Genomic DNA, 24,804 nt, shown 5'->3' on the forward strand with positions numbered 1-24,804 from the left:
GTGCCCAAGTCCAGACGGGGCAGGCCGAGCCCCCACACCCAACAGGGGAGCAACCAGTGAACAAAACAAGCCAAACTCGGCGTTGCAACTGCAGTGGGGGAAGCCGCTGCCGTGTGCCCGACTAAGCTGATTGACGGTGGAGTACACCAAATAGCTTGCAGCGGTAACTAAATAAAATTTATCAAAGGAGACAATATAGTAGAGTACGATAAGTAGGGGGTATAGGAGTAGGGGATCACAGTTTTAAGTGCAATGAACCGTAGACCCTAAGTCTTTGACCCACTTTACGTTTCATGAATCTGCACAATGAGTTACAACAATGAATGAATGCGCAAAGGTAAGAATACATGAGATTACAAAAGAATGCATATGTCAAGAGTGGTAGCGATACCACAATAATTCAAGTAATGGGTACAGGGGAGGCTGGCTTAACCCTCATCCACAGGGTCACCCGCCGGCCCAGGGACCGGAATATGGGCCTCAATAAATTTCACCGCCTCCTCTGGGACTGTGAAAAAGTACAGTTTGTTGTGGTGGGTGAGCTTCAGCCTTGCAGGGAACAACATGGCGTATTCCACATTCCTCTCTCTAAGCAATTTTTCCACACCATTGAACTGTCTGCGCTCCATTTGAACGTTGACCGACAAGTCGAGAAATATGCGGATAGTCTGGGACTCAAATTTCAGTTCCCCTTTTTCGCGGGCCAGGCGTAGAATGTGGTCTCTGTTCCTGAAGCTGAGGACCTTGGCAATAATTGGTCTGGGGAAATCACCCAGCTTGGGGCGCGGGGCCAGTGAGTTGAGGATCCCCCAGGAGGTCTCTCAGAAGGGTCTCGACTGCAAGTTCCATTTTGCCCTTGAGGGCTGTCTCTGGAACCCCAACAATGCGGATATTATTCCTGCGGGATCTGGACTCTTAAGTCGTCGCACTTCGTCTTGACCTGCTTCATATCTCGCACTAAGTCAGAAACAGTATTCCGGAGCACATGTACCTCTTCCTCAGTGGCCCCAATCCTGGTCTCGGCCTCCACCAGCCTGGTGCCATGCTGATCCAGTTTGGTGCGTAGTGATGCCACATTGGCGTTTATGTCATCCAATTTCTCATGAAATGCCGCAAAGTTTTTGGCCACGAGTGTCGTGAGGTCTGGCTGGGGAGGACATGAGGATGCATCCAGGTCGTCCTGAGGGAGGGCAGCCTCACTCTGGTCTTGTTTAGCAAGTGATTTGGCAAACTTGTCCATTGCTCCGGCCTTGTTGGCCCCGCGTGCCTTGCCGGACATGATTGGGGTGTACACCAAGAATAGTAGGGAGTGCAGGGCAGAAAGGCAGCAATGGGGACCTGGGGGATTATAAAGGGACTACGGCTCACACCCAGCAATAAGCCGACAGCTGCTCAAGGGACAGGAGCGAGGAGCACTCACAGTAGGCGTGTTATAGGGCACTAGGCCCACTCCAAGAGGGAGGCAGGGTGTCAAAGCAGCAGTGCGACGTGGAAGGGACTGTCCCGCGGCGCCCGCCCCAGAATCAGGACGGCCCCAGGCAGTAGGAGCCAGTAGTGGAGGGGCAGCACAGTCCAGGGTGCCTGGTGCGCTCAGGGCGTAGCAGATAGACGCACAGTCCGGTGAAAAAGAGAGTGGTGGAGCACCCAGAGCCGCACCGGCGTAAGATGAGTGGTCACGGGGGAGTCTGGAACAATTGGGGGCCACGGACACTCGTGGAAGCGTAGCTCGAGGATAAGGCCGAGAAAAATAGGCGTATCTTGCAGCGTTCTGCACCCCCAACCTCCTCACCTCAGAGCACCGCAGGCCCAATATGTGGATGGTGATCCCGCCAGGAGCGGACCCCCACGCAGAGTATGGTGATCCGGGCGGTAGCAGGACTCGAATCGGTATCAGGAGCCCGAGCACCGCAGCCCAGCCCTGGCCCCACCACTGGACCAGCGATGTTGGCGGGAGACCGCCAGGCAGGAATTTCGGGGTGTTCACCGGACCAGCACTGTTGGCGGCAGTCCACCAGTCAGGAATTGCAGGATGTGCACAGGACCAGCGATGTTGGCGGCGGACCTCCAGGCAGGAACTGCGGGGTGTTCACGGGACCAGCGATGCCAGCGCCAGGATAGTAGAGTCCAGGGCGGGAGGGCGGAGGAGGGGGGACCGTGGCACCCAAGGCGGCCGTGCCCCTCGCAGGCACCTGAAGGAGCCGGGCGGCTGGCCGCAGCAGTAAAGCGGGTCTCTGAGGGCAATGGGGGATGGGCCGCCGAGGGATCGCGCGGCCCAGGAGGCCCCAGCTGGCAGCTAAGCAGCGAAAAGGCTCTGGTTTCGCCCCAAACCCGGTCCGGACAGTGTAGAGGCGTTGGGGAGCAAGTGTTCAGGTTCCAAGCTCCAGGATATTCATGTAACCGCTGATTCAGACAGATTCGTTGCAGACGGGCCACGGATCGTTAAGACTAGGCAGCATCTTGTTGGCTGCTCAGCAGCGCCCCCCCTTTGTGATCTTTTCTGACCGATCGAGGAGAACATTTTTGGATTCATTATGAGGCATCGTTATGGCACAATATGGGGCTACAGATTGGAAATAAGACCTTGTGCTGGTGGAATTGGGTTGAGAAAGGTATTTTAAGGGTATGTGATGTGTGGAAGGAGGGCCAAATGATTCCATTTGAGTTAATCAGAAGGAATTTTGGATTAGGGAAAAGAGAGCACAGGCACTTTAAAGAATTGGAGTCCCTCCTAATCGAAAGACGGGGGATGTTGGCTAGCCCTATTGTTGAGAGGCCAATGGTCTGCAGCATTTTCCAATCTTCTCCATGTATGGTATCGACCTATATGAAAATGATGCCAATGGATAGTTTTTGTGCGAATACATGGGAGAAGCTGCGACAGGCATGGGTGAAGGTATTAGGCAAAGATATATCTGCTAAGGAGTGGGATATCCTGGTGAGAATTTGGCACAAACTCAAAGATGGATTTGATATGTGCGTCAAAGAATTCTTTGTCGCCTGTACTGAACCCCGGCACGGATGGCTAGCTTAGGTATGGTTGATGACCTATGCTGGGGTTGGGGCCAAAATGGGGGTACCTTATTACACATGCTATGGGACTGTCCAATAGTGGTTGGTTTCTGGGATGATGTGATGAACAGATTAGATTTTATACTTAGTCGCACTGACAAGGACACCATATTCAATAATTTTGCTGTCAGATGCCGGGAGATGTGTTGTGACTCGACAGTATAGTGGATGGGTTAATAGTTTTGATGGTGGCGGCAAAGCAAATTCTAAGGGAATGGAAGTCGAGGAAAAAAACAGGAGTCGAGGTATGGCTGTTAGAATGGCATACCTTGTCTAGTTATGCGAGAGTCATGCTAAAAAAACAGAAGCGTGAGGACTTTTATTCTGAGTTATGGGGATCGTTTAATGAACTATATGGTTGATGCTAGCATTCTTAGGTTATTAGAGGGATATGATGTGAAAGTAGAGGGGACTGAAAAAATTACTATTTGTTGTTGGTGTTTGTCAGAGGTTTGTTGTCTGGTTTTGTTATGAGTGTAGGACTGTCGTAGGACTGTCATAGTAATATAATGGTTTAATTATAGTGGATAATATTACAAAATGTGAATAGGATTATTATAGTGATTGTTTATATCAAATAATCCAATGTACCAGGAAGGCAATCCACTGATGTTATGAATACGTTCATATTGTGTCATGTTTTCCTTGTTTTTGAAAGATTAAATTGTGAGAGTTCTTTTATCACTGTTTGTGTCCCCTGGTTGCTCTTCTTACCACAATTGTCAGTGGAGTTTGTATGGGTGTGTGAAATTATCTTCCTGCCCCCCTGCCTTTGTGGTGGCACTTAGTCGGGGTGGTCTGGGAATCCCCCCGTAGAGCTATTCTGGTACCAACATCCATTAGCTTGTGCTGTCATATGGTCCCTTTGACCCACCATAGGTCCCCATGACTAGGCAGGGGACTATTTCACACATTACCTACACCTAAGATCCTTTGATGGAAGAATTCAGCAAGACGTGAACACAGTTCTCTAGATGGGGTCAGAGTGGGTTGTGAATCTTAGGGCAAGGCCAGTTCAGTACAGAATGTTTTTACAATGTTTTACAAACATGGTCAGTTTGTTCCTGTATCCCATTGTGTCCTCGGGGGAGTAATATCGCTGTAACTCTTTCACTTAGCAGAGAGAGCAGTTTTAATGCAAATGCTTTCAGCTGAAGACAGTTGGTGTCACACAAGTAGCCTCGATATCAGTCTGTGTTGGGACACATTTCCAAAATCTGGGAGGTATCCCTATCACAAGGACAAGACAAGAAATGCTTATAGTTTTGCTTTATATAGATCCAGTTGAGCTGTGCCATAGAAGATGTGTTTAGTTCTATGGACATTTTAAAATATACATGCTTTTCCACCAGTGCCTTTATTACAGCAGCTTCTCATAAGATCAAGCAAATCTGGGGTGAAATGGTCATTGTGGCTTCGAGGTTGCTATAGAGAATTTTGGTGCAGCCTGAGACATGAAGAGGCTAATGTTTTCAATTTGACCTGAAGCGTGTACAGTCACGCTTGGCTTCAAAGTGTTTGAGATTTTTGGGGCATGACCTTGCAGGCGTGGTACTCTACCTTATGGTTGGAGCCAGATTGCAGATAACTATAAAACGTTTTACTTTTAGGTTGCTGTTATTATGGTGATGGTGTGGTTTTTTAGCTTGGATGGCTAAGTTGTTAGATATTGCAATTTGCACAAGGCTCTTTGACAGTATTGTCAATATGTATGATCAATCCAGAACATTTTGAAAGATTGATTGTGGTGACTATTCTCAAAAGCTTTGCCTTTAGGTGTCAACACGTGACTTACATGTCAGTTCAATTGGGTCTGAGGTTAACGTTGGCACTGATCCATAGTTGGGATTTCAAATGTTTGTCTTTGAAAACACACATTTTAGTGATCAGTATACCTTTCAGGCTTTGAAATTGAGGGGAGCTGGGAAATATTGAGCTCCTGTCTATAGCCTTGAAAAATCTAGTGAGCTTAAGACCAACAGTTACCAGGAGCTACTTTTGGCTTCACGGGCCAAACAATGCCAAACCAACACAACTATGTGAATTTAACCCTGCATTTGGGACAATCTACAAATAAACATAAGACACATCTATATAACATTTCAATCATAAGGGGTCATAAATAATGGATGCAATTATATGTTTGCTTTTTATGTGGAAGTTAGGTATGCATAACCCTATGAACTAGCTCCTTGTTCCCCCAGCGGTATCTCCTGGTGACCGGTTACTGCTAGATACCCAGGAGCTGCTTGTAACTCCTGCTTATCCAATCCTAATTTCGAGCCCAGCTATTATGCTACCTCTGTTGTCTGAGAAACTTTAAACCATATGTTTGGGGGAAAACATTTTCAAGGAAGGTCCAATGGTTGTCACAGATTTTCATGTATACCAATCGATTCAGTTGTTATCAATTTTTCTCTACCACATCAAATGCAGGCAGAGGCGTGTTTGAATAGATTGGATCCAAAAACGTTAAGCCTTAAAGCCACTACATTTCTACATCAGCTAAAGTACAAGAGTGAAATAGGACTATGCATCGAGGGGAGTGGCTTTTTCCAAACAAACTATTTTCAATTTAGTTGATCTTTAGGGCTGCTTTTTAGCTGTGTCTCTGTATGTATGCTAAGCATTACCATCACTATTTAGGAGGTCTTGATTCAGCTTATCTTTGGTTAGATTCTTTTAATTTTGTATCTGTTGAGTATACACCTCTGACAAGTAGATTGGTTTAAACAACAGCGTTTATTTAAGATCAGCAGTAACAGACCGCCAGCACAGCTTCACCCCTTGCAGCTCGCTACCAACTGTTGTACCTGGACCTTGAATCATAGCACATAACATTGTGTATGAAGTGTTAACTACATCACTCTCCACACCCAGCCAAGATACATTACAACAGTATCTGATTCCCCATGATCCAAATTTGAATGGCCATTAATGGGGCATTTTTAAACAACATAGAATATGCAGAGGAAATAGTATCCATTAGATGAAACAGTTCAGTACATTAGAGTAATGGTGGTTCTTATGGAGAGCTTTGGTTCCTCTGCAGATCCTTTATTTAATGCCTACTACCCTTCGTTTTCCTCAGAATGTTCAGTGTTTCCCTTTGACAGTTCAGCCAGCCCAGGAGCACTCCCTCAGCTGGAAAACGCAGCTGAGGGAGTGCTCAGTATTTAACTGGACTGGTGTTAGGGAGAATTTCTCTGTTTAGGCTGAATTTCCTAACCTAGTGAGTCCCCCAGCAGCTTTGCTGGATTTTTGGGGTTTATTTTTTTCTCCTGCCAAGAGTGAGACTCTTTTACCCTCACTCTTGGGCATGACTTGAGAGTGTTTCTGTGACTTGCTATGTGCTTATGGGCTATGGGGTATTTTTTCCCCATAGGCTATCATTGGTTTTAAAATGCGTGTTACACAGCACCCTCAGTGCAGTAACACAGGGGTGTCCTAGAGACCCCCAAACATAGACTCCACACCCTGGGACTGACTACTGTCTCCCTGGGTCTGTAAAGTCACCATTGACTTTACTAGTCTTAACTTAGGAACTTAACCAGTACAAACCATCATACTGTGGATGTACTGGTAGGGGCAATTAGATTGCCCCTGGGTCTGTTGTCCAGGGGGTACTGTCCCGTCCACCCTCGCCGAGTTTCTGGCTGGTGGCAGTGGATACCACGGAAATATTCCACCGGAATATTTCCCAATGGGATTTCCCATTGATTTTAATGCACCACTTTTTGGTGCAATGTTAAAGATACCGCCAGTTTATTTATTTAATATAAATTCACCGGTTAGGATTTTTTGCCAGAACTCGCCGCCAAAATGGCGTCTAGGTTCACTTCAGTAACTCTGAACCCGAGTCGAGCCTTTGTTCCACTTTTGGCGGGCTTCTGCACAGAAGCCCTCCAAAGTGGTGCCATTCTGTCTGGGTACCACAGGGGGTGTGGAAGGGGGTTTAGACACCCTGGACTGAGTTGCCTTGCCAACTCATGTCGCACTCTGGTGTGATTGGCCCAAGTGGTGAGCCACCCCGCTCACCACTTAGCATGTTTGAGTGACAGCTAGGCTGTATGAATGGGGGTTTGCTGCATAAAAGCAGGGTTTTTGGGACTGGTTCTTCAGAAGTCGCCACAGGACCTAAGAAGCCAAAGCGGGAGAAGCCGAGCCGACCTGCCAAGACGACACTACCGGTGGAGCCCTGCGGAACCTTCTCACCACTTTTCCCGACGACAGGGGAGATCTCCCGCCTGGAGAGTCTTCTTCCCTTGACTGGTGGGGACAACCAGTTTCTGCCTTCTTTTCGCCGCCCTGAAGCATCTCGTGGCCGCCTTGCCTGTGCCAAGCACCCCGGCAACCGGGATACCACTTTTTACTTCAACCGCGAAAGAGGGGTAACATCCTTTTAACCGGAAAAACTCCACGGCTGGTTTCTTCCCTGGTAGTGCAACGACCTTCAGCTTTCCTCCACGACGAGATCTTCTCCTCCTCTGGACGATGCCGCGACTTGCACCCACTACCAGGAACAACTGCCCCCGCTGGAGGATCCTTTCCATTTTAAAGGTACCGTGGTCCGCCCGGCTTCCCTTGCCACCGATTGTATGGGGTAGATTTAGCCCTCGGCTCTCGACCCTGGGTAAGCCTGGGACACCCTAACTAAACTTTTCTTGGAAAAACCTTTTCTACTCACCTGTAAAGACTTTTGACATTGTGTGATCTTGGGCATCTTTTCGCCTGGCTTTCCCTAGAGTGGGCCTGGCAACCGAACTTCCTTGCTCCTCAATAGACTGCCTTTCTACACTCACTGTGAATCTCTGAAAAGTGTTTTGCCTTGCTGTTTTCACTTCTTTTGCCTTTTCCCTCCCTTTTTAACTAACTTGTTGAAGTGCCATCTAACGTTAAGCGCTCACCTCTGTTTGGAAGTAAGTGGTGTTAACTTAGACTTGTCCAACAAATAACTAGGGATGTACATATAAGTAATAGTGACTAGGTTTTGACTTACTTACCCTTTCTGTGCTAGTGTAATTTATGAGTGTGTCTTTTAAATAAATAATTATATACTTTTACACCTAGCTCTGGTCAGTGTTTGCTTGTACTACTGTGCCTCTGTACCTATTATGTATGCTCTGTATACTGCCTAACTCTTCTTGAGGGAAGTCTGACTGCTCAGCCACAGCTACCAGGTAAATCTGGGTGGTACAGACTGCTATCAAGTGGGTTTACTGCCAAACACCTGTAGTCTTAAATCTTTTGCAGTGGTCCCAGAGGGAACTGCACAGGTTTCTGTCTAACAACTGGCTCCTTGGCTCCTCCATAATGGGTGAGGGGGCCACTGGGTGGACGCCCACTCGCGCATTATGGATGAGCCACCAGGCTCGGAATGGCCTATAGGGCAATGCCCATACCAAAGATGCAAAATGCTAGTGTGAGTCAGTCAAAATGGACCACTTTTTTGGCCATGGGGCCAGTTTGATGAAGTGTTACTTCACTATGCAGCTAGTAATTTTGACCATTGTTGCTGAATACATATTCTTTAAATATCACAATTTGCTTACATTTTAACACAAAACACCCCCTTGGGTACTTTTCAAACAGTGGGTGACTAAAGGAATGAATATCCATTTGCAACTGCGGGCCACTTTTTCATTTGTGCCTGAGACAGTTTCATGCTCCAGTCAAACCATGTGAGCCACCCATGCCCATTTCCTCCAATCTAAAAAAAAAAAAAACAAATAAAAAAAAAAAAAAACTGCATTTCTTGCTTGGCGGTCGTGCCCCCAGTTTGAAGAACTATGCTCTAGGGTGACATTATCTCAGATGGAATTGTGGAACAGCTGTGTAGGGCCCTGGGATGCAAGTGACAATAACAGCACATTTGAAGAAGTGTTATCCCTTTGTCAGACATCGCAACCAGCGTTTGGGGTATCTCAATGATAAAGATTTGGCAGAGGAAACCAAATATTCACCAGAATCTGTTAGCTTATAGTATGTACCTTACTCTTACGTCTCGTCCCCTTTCCTCCATATTTATGGGTGTCTGGCCTATGGGAACAGGGCCAGACACTTTTGTCATAATAAAAAGCATTTTCCTCTTAAAACGTTTCGTGATGTCTCGAAGGCACGGATGCATGGCCGTGGTTAGCTGCACCGACTCCGCCTACTGGCAACACCCGTCATAACTTTTTTTTTTGCATCAACAGGATTGGATGTCTGGCAGAGCACGCACAATTTGTTGGTGTGTCACACACATCCTTAGACTTTTTTAGGCTTCATTTCATTCAATTATTTCTTTTGACGGGTGTTAAAGGCTTTTGAAAGTGCACGTCCTCTGGCAGGCATTTTCTAGCGGTGGATCCTCATGCGTGGTGCCTCAAGTGTTTAGGCCCTCATCATAGGTTGGTGGCCAGCACTTTTTTCCATTCGCTTTCTCCAAGAACACTTCAAAAAAGACTCTTGAAGTACAGGGACATAGTCAACGCGTCTCCTTCGTGTCAATTGAAGGAGTTTGTTTGTTCGCGTCCGGTTCGTTTGGCACTCCTCGCAAGCAGGAGGGACATCGGTACTGCGGTTGCTAGCCTCTACAGGACTGGAGTTGCATCCGAGGCCATTTCAGCACATACAAGTGCAGTGAGCACCGAGGCTCTGTCAAGAGCTGTTATTGGAGCAAGCACGAGTCACTTTGGGCTAATGCTAGGCAAGATACTGTGGGCCTTTCAAGGTCTAAAACTGGGTCGGCCGTACCTGAGGTGATGCCTCGGCATCGAAAATCTACCGGGCAAACGTCTGAGGGCCAACTGTCTACCAGACAACAGTCTGAGAGTTTTCCTGCAAATATAACTACCGGGCATCATCCCGAGGGTCCTGTTGGATCCATTCAGGGACAGAGCTCTGCATTGAGTACTACTCCTTGCATCTCATTGCCAAACTCAAGTGCAAGTTCTAAGACTACCAAAACTTGTCAGTAAATGGTACTTCCTCCACTAGAGGCTCTGCCATTTCACAATCGGTGCCTTCCAGCACCTAAAATGTCTGTCACAGTCCGCACCAAGCGGACGGAAACATCTGCCATGGTTTCTCGTCGGCAGAGGATACTTCAGAGGTTTCCTCTCTGGAGTCAGACATTCTGATCCTTCTATGTCTGGGCATATCCATATGCCATCCTACAGTCTCCAAAGAGGACTTTGTGGGAGTGGACTGGTCTGCCATCACCACCTGGTCGACTTCTTACTGCATACCTTCCTCTTCTCTGAGGTTTGGAGCCCCTCTTCAGGTCAGACAACCACCTTGGTGCCCTAGGCCTCCTCAGTCTTATTCTCCCTCAATCACCTCCTCTGACACGCCCACACCGGCATCCTCCTTAAAGGATAGATTCTTTAAAAGTTTTCAAAGAATAACACATTCAGACTCTACAATGGGGGTATTTTAAGAACCTAATAAAGAAGGTGATGCCACAATGTGCTCTGCCTCAGGTGCCATTGGTTCCACTTCCACCTCAGCCACCTCCTAAAGTGCCACCAGCTCTTGCGGCTCTGGTGCCTGTGCAGCCCCGATTACGGCACCAAATCTGTCAGATACTTTGCAACCAGATCAACCTTCCAGACCTGTTCCCGCAGGACACTCTGGTAGATCTGTCTCCTATAACAGATAAGACACAGGAGATGAAGAGGAGTGGGAGTGAGGCCTCATTGTTGGCGAGAGCTTTCCACAACAGGATGGTGGGAGTGCAAGATGTTTTAAGCTTTCCATTACCAGAAACATCTGACTGGCATCCTTGAGTACTTGCAGGCGTTTGCCGCTAAGCAAAGCGGACAATTTGGGCATTCCTTTTGAAAAGTATGTGCTCGCTGAAGCTAAAGCCGTTTGGAAGTATCCACATATGGCAGCGCCAATAAGTAAGAAGTTAAATTCCCGTTATCGGAAACATTTTGTGGATACCCCCTCTTTGACCACAGATCCTCGGCGTCAATTCTTGGTAGTTGCTTCAGCGACTCTCTTCTCAAAGTCCTCTTTTTCTTTCAGAACACAAGCGTGTGGTCCTTTGTCTAAGGATGACAAGCTCCCAGACCCCTACGGTAAGAAAATGTACTCCAATGCTTCGTTACACCTGAGACAAGCCAACTCAGATGCTTTGCTGTCCTGAGCCAATGGCAAATTATGGCAGTTGATTGTGCATTTTCTGCAGTACCTTCATGCTGATAGTGGCTGCATTTAAATCAGGCCTTTCTGAGGCAAAGAAATCGTGCAAGACCTGAGGGAGTCAGCAGTACACAATGTTGTTACGGCTGCTAGAGCTCTTGCTATAGGGTCAGATTTTAGGAGGTCTTCTTGGTCCAGAGCAACCCATTTCACAAAGGATGTGCAAGACAAAATCCTTGATTTGCCATTTGAGGGCAAGGAGTTGTTTCACACTTCTCCAGCATGGGGTCTGGCATGGATTCACATGCTCATGAATATTTCCCCTCGTCAGGCTGGGTATCCTCGGTAACAGAAAACAAATCAGTTTCAGTTTTGTTTCTGAACTGTAATTTCCTAACAACCAATCACTGAGCTCTGGGTCATACTGCCCCCAGCCAAAGACTGCCCTCTACCTAAACCCCTCCTCTGGCAGCCATCTTCAGATTTTTACCACACATTCGAGTTTTGGGAGTCCTCGTGTTTAGCTCTCAAGCTTTTACTCGCTTTTTGGAAGAGTTTTTTGGTCAATCTAGCCTTGTGCTTCATCATCGATCAACCTTCCGATTCATTTGGACACGTTTTTTGGGTTCTTCAGCGCCCCTCAAGGGTGGATTTTGTTGAGTTTCTTCGTGTAGGCTTCCAGAAGATTCTTCAGGCCTGCGCCACATGGACCATGTCAGAGGAGAAGGAGGATTTAACCCCCTTTTCAATCTTTGCTCCGATTGCGGTTTACAGAATGTCTTCTCGGACGACAAACATTCCCGGTGCCTTTACTGCCTGGATGAGGAAGATTGTGCTTTTTGCCAAGAGATGACAGCTCGCATTCTGAAGGATCGGCATAGGCGGCTGAAAGAGTGGCAACAGGCCAAGGCCCCTGCTCTGGGTGGGTCGCAGGAGCATCCCTCTCCCGGTTCCGAGTAATCTGAGCGGGCTCCTAAAACCTTTGAGGGTGCCCCTCCCGCGGGAGTCCAACAGAAGGCTAAGCACTGCAAGTCCACTGCCACCGGGAGCAAGCTCCTCGGCGGCCAGAGCCTGTCCGACGTCTTCAGCGACTTCAGTCACCGTCAACGCTCAGGATCTTCATCCAAGAGGAAGTCGGACCATCTGGGCAAACTCAAAGAGAAGCCCAAGACCAACCTGCCGTAGAAGGCCAATAGGGATCTGGGCGCTGACCCGCCCCCTAATGAGAACGCAAAGCAGGACAAGGCGTCCGGGACGACCAAGGCCAAGCAGGATAAGGGACTGGTTCTGACCGTGAAGGCCCAGATACACCCAACGAAGGCCCAGCCTTAAATCGAGGGGGTGGTGGCATCCCTCGCGAAGGCCGCTGAGGCGGATCCGCAGGGCGCACCTCCGAAGTCAAGAGTGTCCCTCCTGGCCAGGAGGGAGTCTTCTTTCCAGCCCATAGAGAAGACCCCAAAGAAGTTTATGCCGGTTATCTCCCTGAGACCGTCCCCTCTGGTCTCGAAGAAGAGGGGACACAGAGGTCCTCCAGGGCACGGATATCTCCTCAGATGAGGAGCTCATCTATCTTCAAATCATCCAGGAGGAGGAGCATGTCGGGAGCAGGCCGTGCGATGAGGGCGGGGATACCGTCGAAGGCTATGGAGAGCTGCCGTGCGACAAGGGCCTGGGCCCCCTGCCTGTGCACCAGCTTCCTATTCCACCTCAGCTGCCACCTCTGCCGCCGACTCAAGACCTCTTGAGGACATTCTCTCTGCACTGCATACTCTGGCCTCTGAGATACAGACAAAGAGCCCTATTGCGCTGGCGGTCCCTCCCTCCATGCCAGCAACGGCTGACCCTTTGGCGACGGGGAACCGCCGGCCAATAAGAGGAAGAGGCACCCTCTGCCTCCGTGCCACCCCTCGATTCCCTCTCTGCCCACCCGCCCGAGGAATGAGACTGACCCCGACACAGCGACGACGACGGGCACGGATGACGGCAGTGGGATGGGGGACCTCCTGTCGCTGCCTCCCAGATCCTCCCTGCCGGACTAGATAGGCTTGTTTCACGCGATGATCTCCCGAGCTTCAGAGCTCTTTCAACTCGCTCCAGATGAAAAGGAGGGCTTCTTGTACCAGAGTTTCGAAGAGAAAGACCATCCTCTCGGTCCCACTTCTGGATGACATTTGGGACGAATGCTTGTTTCTCATGAAGAACCCTTCTACGGCCCCGGCAAAGAGGCATCGCCTTGAGAAGAAATACAGGGTGCTGGACTCTGCGCCCAAGTGCTTGTGTGCCCAACCCTCACCGGACTCTCTGGTATCGGCAGCGGCCAAGAAGAAGTCGTCAGGCGCTTCTTCCTCGGCAGAGTCCATCCCTCCGGACAGCGAGGGGAAGAAGTTAGATGCCATGGGATGACAGGTCATCTGCTCTGCGGCCACTACCATCAAGGCTGCCAACACCCTTGCCATCGTAGCGTGCTACGACCGAGAGCTGTGGTTCAAGATCGTTCCCATCCTGGACTTACTCCCCGATGACAGGTCGGAGGCGTTCGAAATTCTGCAGGAGGGCAAGGTGGCGTCGGACCACGCCATCATGGTGGCCATGGACATCACCGACACAGGGTTCCACCAGATGGATAGCAACATTTGCCTTCGTCATCGTGGCTGGCTCAAGGCCACCAACATTCGTCGGAACATTCAGACAAGGGTTTTTGACATGCCCTTTGACAAAGACAATCTCTTCGGGAAGGCTGTAGATGAGTCTCTACAGGCCATCAAGATGGACACAGAGACAGCACGTGCCTTGGGCACTCTTCAACAGCGACGGCTGTCCTTTTGCCCCTCAGGAGGCAAGTCCCAAGGATCTTCCAAAGGTTTTGGCGGGAGCTCCTCTTCTTACCACCAGCCCTCCCGCTCCTCAGCCCAGGTAACCAACAGGGGCCGTTCCAAGGCTTTCGGAGGACGTCATCGTCGCCAGGGACCCCATGGCGGCCCTTCGACGTCCAAGCAGGATTGAACTGGCTGTGATGTCGGGCCCCTACCCGTGCACCCCGGTGGGAGGCCAGCTGGCAAACTTCGTCAGCGTGTGGAAGACCATCTCCACCGACCGTTGGGTGCTGTACGCTCTCGCCCATGGATACACCCTGAAATTTCAATGGAAGTGTCCCTGAATACCACTGGTGGCCCGGCAGGAAAACCATGTCCCTCAGTTGCTGCTGGAGGTGCAGGCCATGCTAAAGAAAGGAGCGATAGAGCTCATCCCAAAGTGGCTCTGGAGTGTACTCAAGGTACTTCCTCGTGAAAAAAAAGACCGTGGGCTGGAGGCCCATCCTCGACCTCCGACGACTAAACAAATACATCAAGTCCCAAAAGTTCTGAATGGTCACTCTTCAGCACGTGCTCGGACAGCTCGAAGAGGGAGACTTTCTGTCGTCGTTGGACCTGGAGGATGCTTACTTCCACATCCCAATTCACAAGGGACACCGCAAGTTTCTGCGCTTTGTCGTTCAGGGGAAGCATTACCATTTCAAGGCCCTTCCCTTTGGATTGAAGTCGGTGCCAAGGGTTTTTACCAAGTGCCTGGCGCCGGTGGCAGTGCATCTGCGACTACAAGGGATCCACGTCTGCCCTTACTTGGACGACTGGCTCATCCGGGCTAGCTCAAAGAAGATCACCGTCGACCACACAGCAAGGACCATCTGCCTACTGACGGATCTGGGGTTCTCGGTGAACTATGCAAAGTCCTGCTTAACTCCATCGCAGGACACGCTGATTCTGGGATCGCGACTCAACACAGTGTCGTGCTTGGCGTCACCGTCGGAGGAAAGGATAGCGGCCATCTTGGGCAAGGTGCAACTGCTGTTCGCACTGAAGATTGCCATGGTGAGGACTATCAAGTCTATGCTCGGCATGATGTCATGCATCTATCTCATCCGGCTCTGCAGGCTACGGATGCGTCCACTACTGGAGTTCCTTGACAACTGTTGCATACAGGTGTCAGGACGCTTCCAGGACAAGATCACCTTCGACGAGAGCTCCGTCGAGCAATAAGGTGATGGGGAGTGTGCTCTCATACGTCACGAGGCGTGGATTTCCAGACCTCACCACATCAGGAGACTGTCACGACGGACGCCTTCCTGGAAGAATGCGGAGCTCACACCGGAAGTCTTCACGCCAGAGACCTGTGGCTGCCAGAGGAGAAGACGTTGCACATCAACGTGCTGGAGCTTCGTGCACTGTTTTGGGCCCTCAAATCCTTCCTTCCGTCCCTCAAGGGCAAGGTGGTGCGGGTCTTCATAGACAATACCACCACAATGTTTTACATCAGGAAGCAGGGTGGCACCAGATCCCCAGCGCTCTCCAAAGATGTGCACAACCTATGGCACTGGGCCATCGCCCAGGGGATGTTTCTCGTTCCGCTTCATCTGGCAGGAGTAAAGAACACCGTTGTCGACTCTTTCTGCAGGGTGCTTTGCTCTTGCCACGAGTGGGAGCTTCGGCAGGACCAAGTGAACCACCTGTTCCGCAGATGGGGCAATCCCCAAATCGATCTGTTGCAACAACGAATGAACACCAAGTTCCAGAGGTTCGCCAGCAGGTTTCCCCACCCGGGGAGCATGGGGGACACATTCTCATTCCCCCTGGGTTTCTGTATGCGCTCCCTCCGTTGCCGTTGCTTCTTCGACTCATCAATCAACTCGGACAGTCCCGGTGCAGGATGATCCTCGTCGCACCAGCGTGGCCGAGGCAGATCTGCTACCCGGACCTTCTCAGCATGTCAGCATCCCCTCCAGTCAAGCTTCCAGTGGTCGCAGACCTTCTCGCCAGGAAGGAGGCACAATTCTGCACCACGAACCAGGATCACTAAACCTGAAGGCCTGGCTTCTGTAGCGTTAGAGTTTGGGGTTACGATCTCCCAGCGGACTGCAAGGAGGTGCTTGCCAAGGCCAGTGCATCGTTTACTCTAAAATACTACGGACATAAATGGAAGAGGTTCGCTGTTTGGTGCTGTGCTCAGAAGATCTACCTTCTACAAGTCACGGCTCCGCAGGTGCTGCCATATTTGCTGTAGTTGGCCAATGCGGGACTGGCCCATGCCTCCATCAATGTTCATCTGGCAGCTATCTCCCGCTACACCAGATCTCCAGGACGCTCGTCGTTATGGTCTCACCTTCTAGTTAAGGAGTTTGTGAAGGGACTCTTCTGTTCGTTCCCGCCAGTGAAGGTCCCAGCCCCGGCGTGGGAACTCAATGTGGTACTGACTAGGCTCATGGGGCCTCCATTCGAACCTATGCAGACTGTTCCACTGAAGTTCTTGTCGTGGAAGACATCGTTCCTCGTGGCCATCACCTCTGCACGACGGGTGGGTGAGATCCAGGCACTGTCCTGTAAGCCACTGTACTTGACTTTTCACAACACGAGGGTGGTGCTGCAGGCACACCCCTCCTTCATGCCCAAGGTGCCATCAGACTTTCATCTAAACAAGCCCTTGGTGTTACCTGTGGTTTTTCCGACACCTTCGTCGCCGGCTGAAAGGACTTTGCACTCACTGGATGTGGCTAGAGCTCTGAAGTTCTATGTGGACAGCACAAAGAGTTTCCGGAAGACGTTGCAACTTTTTGTGAACTTTGGCCCTGTGAACCATGGGAATACCCTGTCCAAGGCTTCCATTTCCAGGTGGCTCTCCGGCTGCATCACTCATTGTCACTGGTTGGCAAACCGACCATTGCCTGGGCGTCCGAGAGCCCATTCGACCAGAGCGATCGCTGCTACTACGGCCTTCCTGTCTGGTGTGCCCCTGCTTGACATCTGTAGGGCTGCTACGATGAGGTCGAAGCACACCTTCACGAGATTCTACTGCGTCAATAGGGATTCCAGGGAGGAGTCCAGAGTCGGCCAAGCAGTGCTGCGCAATCTGTTTGCTTGAAGGTGAGCCTGGTGAGGAGGTAAGAGATGCTTATGTTGAGCCTTGACACCTCCTGTGGTTGTGCATTTGTGTACTGCTATGTGTTCTTTATTCATGAGCATGTAAATTCATGCCAGACTCCATGCTGGAGAAGGAACAAGTTACTTACCTGTAACTGTTTTTTTCCAGCATGGGTCTGGCATGGATTCACATGCGAACTCTCCTGCCTACCCCTCTGCGGCTCTTCTCTTGGTCCTACTGCCACTTTATGTGCTACCAAATCTGAAGATTGCTGCCAGAGGAGGGGCTTAGGTAGAGGGCAGTCATTGGCTGGGGGCAGTATGACCCAAAGCTCAGTGATTGGTTGTTAGGAAATTACAGTTCAGAAACGCAACTTTTCTGTAACTGAGGATTCCCAGCCTGATGACAGGAAATATTCATGAGCATGTGAATCCATGCCAGACCCATGCTGGAGAACAACAGTTACAGGAAAGTAACGTGTTCCTTCTATAGACAAAGAACTAAAGAAAACGACTTCCACAGTCACTGCCAAATCCCTTTACAGTCCTCACAAAAGGCCTTCAGAAATCCATTCAGGGCTCCAGGAAGCCACATATTGAGTTCAGGAATAAAACCTTCTGTGGTTTTCGTGGCTAAGAGGAAATAAGAAACTAGCATGCTGAAAGTTGTCCCAGCTTTCCAAGAAGGAAGCAACTGAAGACCTTCAGTAGAAGATCCCTCTCCAAGTCTGCAGAATCAGTCCCAGAGTCCAAGAAACAAAGATCCAAACATCCAGATCCACTGCTCCCCGGTGGAATGCTGTAACCCTGGAATGCAGGGTTACAGCATTCCAACACAACTGGCATATCATTTGAAAGGATCCCTGGACATTGCCGGTGGTCAGAGGAGGCTTCATTCCTCCCCTTCTTCCTCTTTCCCAGCTGATTCAAATACGCTCAGCAACTGTCCTCCAGGAGATTGCCAACCTTTTAGAAATCAAGGAAATCGAGAAAGTTTCACCTCAGGAGCAAAAGTGGGGGCTTTTATCCAGCCTTTTTACGGTCCCAAAGGAGAACCAGACGGGCCTGCCAACAGTACTGAATCTTTCCTATTTTAACTTATCCCTTCCTCTAGAAAAGTTGAAGATGGTCATGCCAGATCATCCTCAGAATGCCCTCAACCAGGGAGACTGGTTTTGCACAGTGTATCTAAAGGACGTATAAGTGCACAAACAGTTCCTCAGATTTTCGCTAGGTCAGTGACATTTTCAATATCGAGTTCTCCTGATGGGACTCAATGACGCTTCCAGAATCTTTACCAAATTGATGGCTCCTATTGCAGCTCCTCTAAGGCTCCAGGCTGTTCACATCTACCCATGTTTGGATGACTGGCTCGTCAGGTCGGAAACCCTTTGAGGGTCTTCCGCCTCTGTCCAACAGCTGCTGAACCTTCTTTTCAGTCTGTGCCTCAGTCAATGTCAAGACGTCTTGCTTAACACCAATGCAGAATATCACCTTCATAGGGTTCGGATGTGATGCAGCAGTGGGCGGAGTTTTCCTCACAGAGCAAAGAGTTCGGTATTACCCAAATTGGTCGTTTCTAATTGACCGTATGGTACAACTGGCTGAATACAGTACCATTTGGTCATTTAGAAACAACCTATTTGGGCAATCACTACCAAACATGGGGAGTGGGGGTTGTGGGTGTGTCCCCCGCTCCCCATGTTTGGTAGTGATTGCTTTTAGGAGTAGCGGGGGTGTCCCCCGCTTCCGGAGGTCTGGAGGCAGGGGACCAAGAAAAAAAGAAAATCGGACTCTGCGGATGCATCTGACGCTGGAGGGTCACAACTTGCATGGATGGCGTAAAGGTAAGTAGGGAGTCAGTGGGGGATGTGTGTGGGGGCTTTTAGTTAGGAGGTTTTGGCCACAGCAAAATTGGTTTCGCAGCTGAATTGACCAGTCAATTTGGCCACAAACAATTGTGCCACAGCCAAAATGTATACATCCAAGGATTCAGGACATTCGACAAGTAGTTTGCCACTTCCGAAGCCGGAAGAGGACCTCAGTGTGATGGTTTGGCATATTCTAGGCCTGATGTTCTCTGGCCTTACCTCTTCTGCGCCTCAAGATGAGATACCTTCAGCTTCATTTAGTGGACAGCTGGCTTAAGGAGTGTGAACCCCAGTCAAAAATGATTCTGATTCACCCCAGCTTGAAATTTTATCTCATCTGGTGGGGGGAACGAACAAAAACTCGGAAAGGAAGATCCTCCACACCATAACGTCAGACTTTTCTCTGACAGGGTGGAGAGCCACATTAAATCAGTTTCAAGCTCATGTAGTTTGGTCCCTTGAGGAATTCCTTTTACACATAAACATTCTGGCGCTCTTGCCGATTTTCAAAGCTCTGACGTCATTTCTTCCCTTGATTTAAAACTTACTGTCCTCATATGGACAGACAGCACTATTGCTATGTTTTATATGTGAGCAAGCAGGGGTGAGATAAAATCTCCCCCTTTGTGTCACACGGCGATTCAAATCTGGGAATCGCCCTCAGCTGGATCTATTTTTAACCTTCCTGAACCGCAAATGCCTTCGGTTTGCAGCACTTCTCCAACAGAGTCCCCACACCTTATGGGATGCTCTTCAAATTCCTTGGGACGGCGAGACCTGCTTTCCATTTCTGCAGCTTCCCCTAATTCTGGGAGTACTCTCAAAAGTTCACAAAGTCCAAACATTGCTCTCTGATATTCATAGTGCCAAATTGGCCAAACCGCGTCTGGTATTCGTCCCTAATCCTGCTCAGTGCTCAAAGGCCATATTTCTTTCCAGTAACTCTGGATTTGCTCTCCCAACAGCAGGGCAAGGTTCTCCACCCCTCCCTGATATCTCTCAACTTAGCAGCCTGGTACACGAGCAACTAGTATTTGCTGACGTTGGGTTTTCAGAGAACAAATTGGCCATTATTCAAGGTGCGAGGAAGCAGTCCACAAGGTCCAAGTACAAAAGGAAGGGGACTCGCTTTTGCGAATGGATGCTGGAGCAATCCCATGATCCTCTGCATTCCTCATTATACAACATTCTTTCTTTTTTTTTCTTACCTAGCTTTGACAGGAGTCCACATCCAATCTTGTCATACATACCTCTCTGCCATTGGAGCTTACATTATCTCTCCGAACCTTGTAGTATCCACAGCAAACCCAGTCATCGGAAGACATTTTGACAAATTACTAAAGCTCTGTCCTCCAATTTCAAAACCACACCCTATTTGGGTTTTAAACATGGTATTGTCAGCCATATCACAAAAACCATTTGAACCCATGTCTATGACTGACACTGATAGCAGTAACATCCGACAGGAGAATCGAGGAGATCCAGGCTCTTTCATCTTCAGAGCCAAACACAGTCTTTCGCAAAGACATGCTGGTTCTTAGGACACATCCTACATTTTTACCCAAGGTGGTGCCATCTTTTCATCTGAAACATGAAGTTGTTCTTCCCAAATATTTTCCTTCTCAGTCTGAAGGGGAGAGATTCCTTCATTCTTTGGACGTCAGATGTGCTCTGAAGTTCTATCTAGATCGAACCAAAGATTTCCGAACAGCACATAGTTTGTTTCCTTTGGGCAGTCATCAAGTGAGTTCCCAAGCTTCAAAGGCCACCATAGCCAGGTGGACTGTTTCTTGTATTGTGGCGTCTTACAAGCTCCATAACAAAGCAGTGCCTAGCGGCTTACATGCTCACACAGTTCGGGCCAAAGCAACAGCTGTTGCACACCAGGGACATATTAATTGGAGGTCATTAGTAAAGCAGCGACATGGGCTTCTCCCACTGCTTTCTGTAAACACTACTGCATGGATACTGCAGCCAATCTGATGCTAGATTCGGGCAGGTAGAGATGCAGAATCTTTTTCCCTTAAAATAGTTTCCTACCTCCCAGGCAGAATCATGTTCTTTAATCTCCCATCAGTATAGTTAGTTAGTCAGGTTTTCCTTCTTGCAGGTGTTGCCAATAGGCGGTGTCAGCAGGGCTAGCCACGCCCATGTGTACGTGGCTTCCAGGCGACACGAAAAATTTAAAGAGCAAAAATGTTTTTTTGCAATGCCAAAAGTGTCCGGTTGGTCCTCATAGGGCAGGCAACCATAATTATGGAGGAAAGGGGACTAAGAGTACAGAAGTCACTAGAGTAAGTAAATTGTTCTGTCCATGTGTGCTTTACAGCCAACATTCTGTGTAACTTTCAAGTGAAAGGAGATTGCTGTTTTCCATTTAATAAACAGGTAAATGGTGAACAGAACTGAATTTGGGAGTGGGTACACGTACTATTCAAGCGGAAAATGTCAAAGGGCTATAATTAATGTTTTTACTTCTCATACTCTTCGCCTTGTTTGAAGTCTGAAACAGCTCCATAGTATACATTAATATATTTTTTGTTTACAATTTAGCCTCAGGTTGAAGTGCTGTCTGAGGAAGAAGGAGAAGAGGAGGAGGAAGAGGAAGATATACTTTCGATGGCAGAAGAAAAATACAGGCCTGCTGCTCTTGAAAAAATGGTTGCACTAATTGCATTTCTTGTTGAACAGTCACGTTCAGAACGGTAAGAAAACATTAAAGGGAACAATTTAGTCTCTAACCTGACACTTGATTTTGCTGTCGTACGATGATGAAGAATGATCACAGGTGCAGTGTATACATTTACTAAATTAATTTATAAATCCACATTTATTTTGATAGTTTTATAACGTTCCTATTGATGGTAGATATTTTATAGAATGCTTACATAATGTATTGCATTGTTTTGACATATTACTTAGTTCAGATGACTTTTTTCCTTTTTCATACTAAAGTTCAATACCCGAGCAATATATCATTAATGACTGACTTCTGAGAAAAAGCATTTTGTTGTGAGTAGGATTTTATGTGCTCAGCCTTTTTATGTTTTCCATTATTTACTTTAAAATTGCAAAAGAGGGGGGCGTGGCTGGGAGCCGACCGTACGGCATGGCTCCATGAGCACTCTTGGTCAGCCCCGTCATCGGAGTGAATCCCTGCGGGTCGGAACTGCCACTGAGCCTTATATCTGTCACGGCTGAAGCATGAACATCTACTGCCTCTGGTGAGCTGAGTCGGGAGCGGCACGGAGCATCCCCATGGCCGAGCGGGCTCTGGGCTCTCCCACCAAACCAGCGCGAAGAAGGCTAAGATGGCGGGCAGGCGCCTGTATCGATTGCAGCCGCGCAGGGGCAGGGCCCGTGATGCATAGTGCGGACCATGCCCTCAGCAGACAACCAACAGTATCCACCAGCCACGGGCCGCTGTAAGGGCTCGGATTCACCCCCGCCAGACAGCACCACCTCGAGAGCCCTGTGCACGGCCATGGAGGCATACCCAGCGGGCTGCTAAAGACGGGAGCTCCCGCGGCCGCGGATCCAGGAGACCGGCGGGAGCCCTCCAGCACCATCGGGAGGGAGTCTGCGGGGCGGTGGCCCCCCCGCATGATCGGGGCCGGGCACGGACGCAGCACCTCTGGGCTGGAGACTGCAGAGTGGTGCAACAGGGGGCTGGGGCTCCACTCCGCCCCCTCCTGTCATCATCCAGCCAGATCCGGCGGCAGCGCCCGGCCGCATGCCGCACCAGGGGAAAACAAACACAAAGGCTGAGCCCAAGCCCTATCAAGGGGGCTCACAATATCCGCGGCGCCCCCCCCCCCCCCCTCGTGACCCAGTGGGCGGCGACGGATCCTCAGACACTCGGGCTGCCACTCTATCCTGCGGATCTGTGTCGGCCGGGTTGGCACCCCAGCACTCCCTCGGCTGCTCCTGGAACCAGCCAGTGATCCTGGAAGCGGCCCTTCTAAAGGACAGTCTACAACAGAGGGAACACCAGCGTGTGGGGCAGCCCACACCCACAAGAGCGCCGGACAGCTGCCGCGTGCCCCGGGCTCTCAGCTAATAGTAACTGCGCACCTTGTCCCATCTTGGATAGACCTCTCAGGTGGGCCAGCACAGTTAAGCACATCCGCAGACGAGCCAAAGGACCAGTCCGCAAGCAAAGTAAAGCACCATTCTCAATTAAAGCGGCCCCCACTCGGAGCTCTCTTCCCACATTGCTCTGCAGCATCAACACAGAACTGCCGGGAACAAGACCAGAAATCTCCCCGGGCCCGCGGCTCAAGCACCAAGTGCAGCGTCCCGGGGGTTGCCCCGGAGGAGCCGGCTGGCGACGCACCGGCCCGGCTGCAGGGAACTGCAACCCAAGAGCATCCCACCACCGCAGCGGCGCACAACAGGACACTGCATGAGTCACTCAAAAGCGCAATACGCACTGCCCCGTGCACGTAGCAGCTCTCACGCCAGACCAGACGGTACAGCATCACAGAGGCATACGCCAGCTCCCCTCGACGCAGGGTACAACCGGCGGAGTTCATCCCTCTGCCCCACAGGAGCGCCCTGGAGCTGTGAGCAGACGGAGAAGCCGTAGCATTTCCATCTACACCTCCCAACCGGTGGAGCCATGTCAAAAAGCGGCAAAGCAGCAAAACAAGCGGACATCACGACAATGATGACCAACACATGCCAGAATAAAGCAGGAAAGTCTGACTCCGCTGCAGGCACAACATCTGCGGGCACCCACACAATGGAGCAATTGCAGACTGACCATTTCGCTACTAAAACAGATCTAAAAGATCTTCTACTAGCCCTCACCAAAGAGATCCAAAAGGGCACAGAAGAAGTCACCAAAAAGATTGCCTCTCTGGACAGAAGAGTGGAGGAGGTGGAAAAGCGCACAGAGGAAGTGGAGAATGGCTTGTGCGATAACACATTCGAACTGGAGTGCGGCTTAAACAGAATAGCAGCCTTGGAAGCCATCTGTGACGCACTCAAAATCAAACAGGAGGATATAGAAAACCGATCCCGCCGCAACAACATCCGCATTCGCGGAATCCCTACCACAATCACTAACGTGGAGCTTGAAGGCTTCACCAAAGACCTGCTCAGGTTGATAATAACATAACCGGACAGTGCCCCCCTAGAAATCGACAGAGTTCAGCGCACAGCGCCAAGACGAGCATCCCCCCACCCCCGGACATTCTCGCCCGAATCCACTTTTTCAGGGTGAAGGAGGAGATAATGAGGGAGGCCGGGTCCTCGAAGCAAATCACCTTCAGAGGTGCCAACATTGTGCTGTATCAAGACCTTGCAAGCATAACTCTCCAGAAACGGAGAGCCCTCCCCAACCTAACGGAATGGCTGCAAGAAAGGAAAATACAATATTGCTGGGGCCACCCAACAGCCCTTTGCTTCGAATGGGAAGGAACTCGCAGGCAGATCCGCAACCCCAAGGAGGCGGAACGGTTTCTGGGAAAGGGATCCACCGACGAGGACTCTGAGCCCGCTACACGCTCCCAATCACAACCCAACTCGCTTAACATCCAGCTGCTGGTCACGTGCCGGCAGGCGCCGCAGGCCTCGGGGCCTCCGGAAGCAGCATGACCCGAATTAAGCGATGGGTCTCGGTAATTCACCCGAAGCCAATGTGAAAGGTTAGTGCCATACCCCCCGGTACCCCAGGGACACGCGAGCACCGACATCGCTCCTGATCCCCCATCTCATCCTGGCGGGGGGGTCTAGTACCCACGGGGATACCCACATGCACGCAGCTCAGTACACAACCTCACGCTAACCTCATCTGGACTGTCCCTGAGCCCAAT

General features: G+C 49.9%; 1 protein-coding gene across 1 annotated transcript in view; it reads left to right on the top strand.

The window, feature by feature from the left end:
- USP34 (ubiquitin specific peptidase 34) overlaps positions 1–24,804 on the top strand; it is a 3,618,222-nt gene that overhangs the window by 2,869,924 nt on the left and 723,494 nt on the right. The window contains exon 61 of the mRNA XM_069608012.1: positions 21,539–21,690. Coding sequence (XP_069464113.1) covers positions 21,539–21,690 — 152 coding nt within the window. The remainder of the gene's footprint in view (positions 1–21,538; positions 21,691–24,804) is intronic.

The sequence above is a fragment of the Ambystoma mexicanum genome, chromosome 4q (assembly GCF_040938575.1).
Source record: "Ambystoma mexicanum isolate Mex_15411 chromosome 4q, UKY_AmexF1_1, whole genome shotgun sequence".
In the NCBI taxonomy this organism is placed as follows: Eukaryota; Metazoa; Chordata; class Amphibia; order Caudata; family Ambystomatidae; genus Ambystoma; species Ambystoma mexicanum.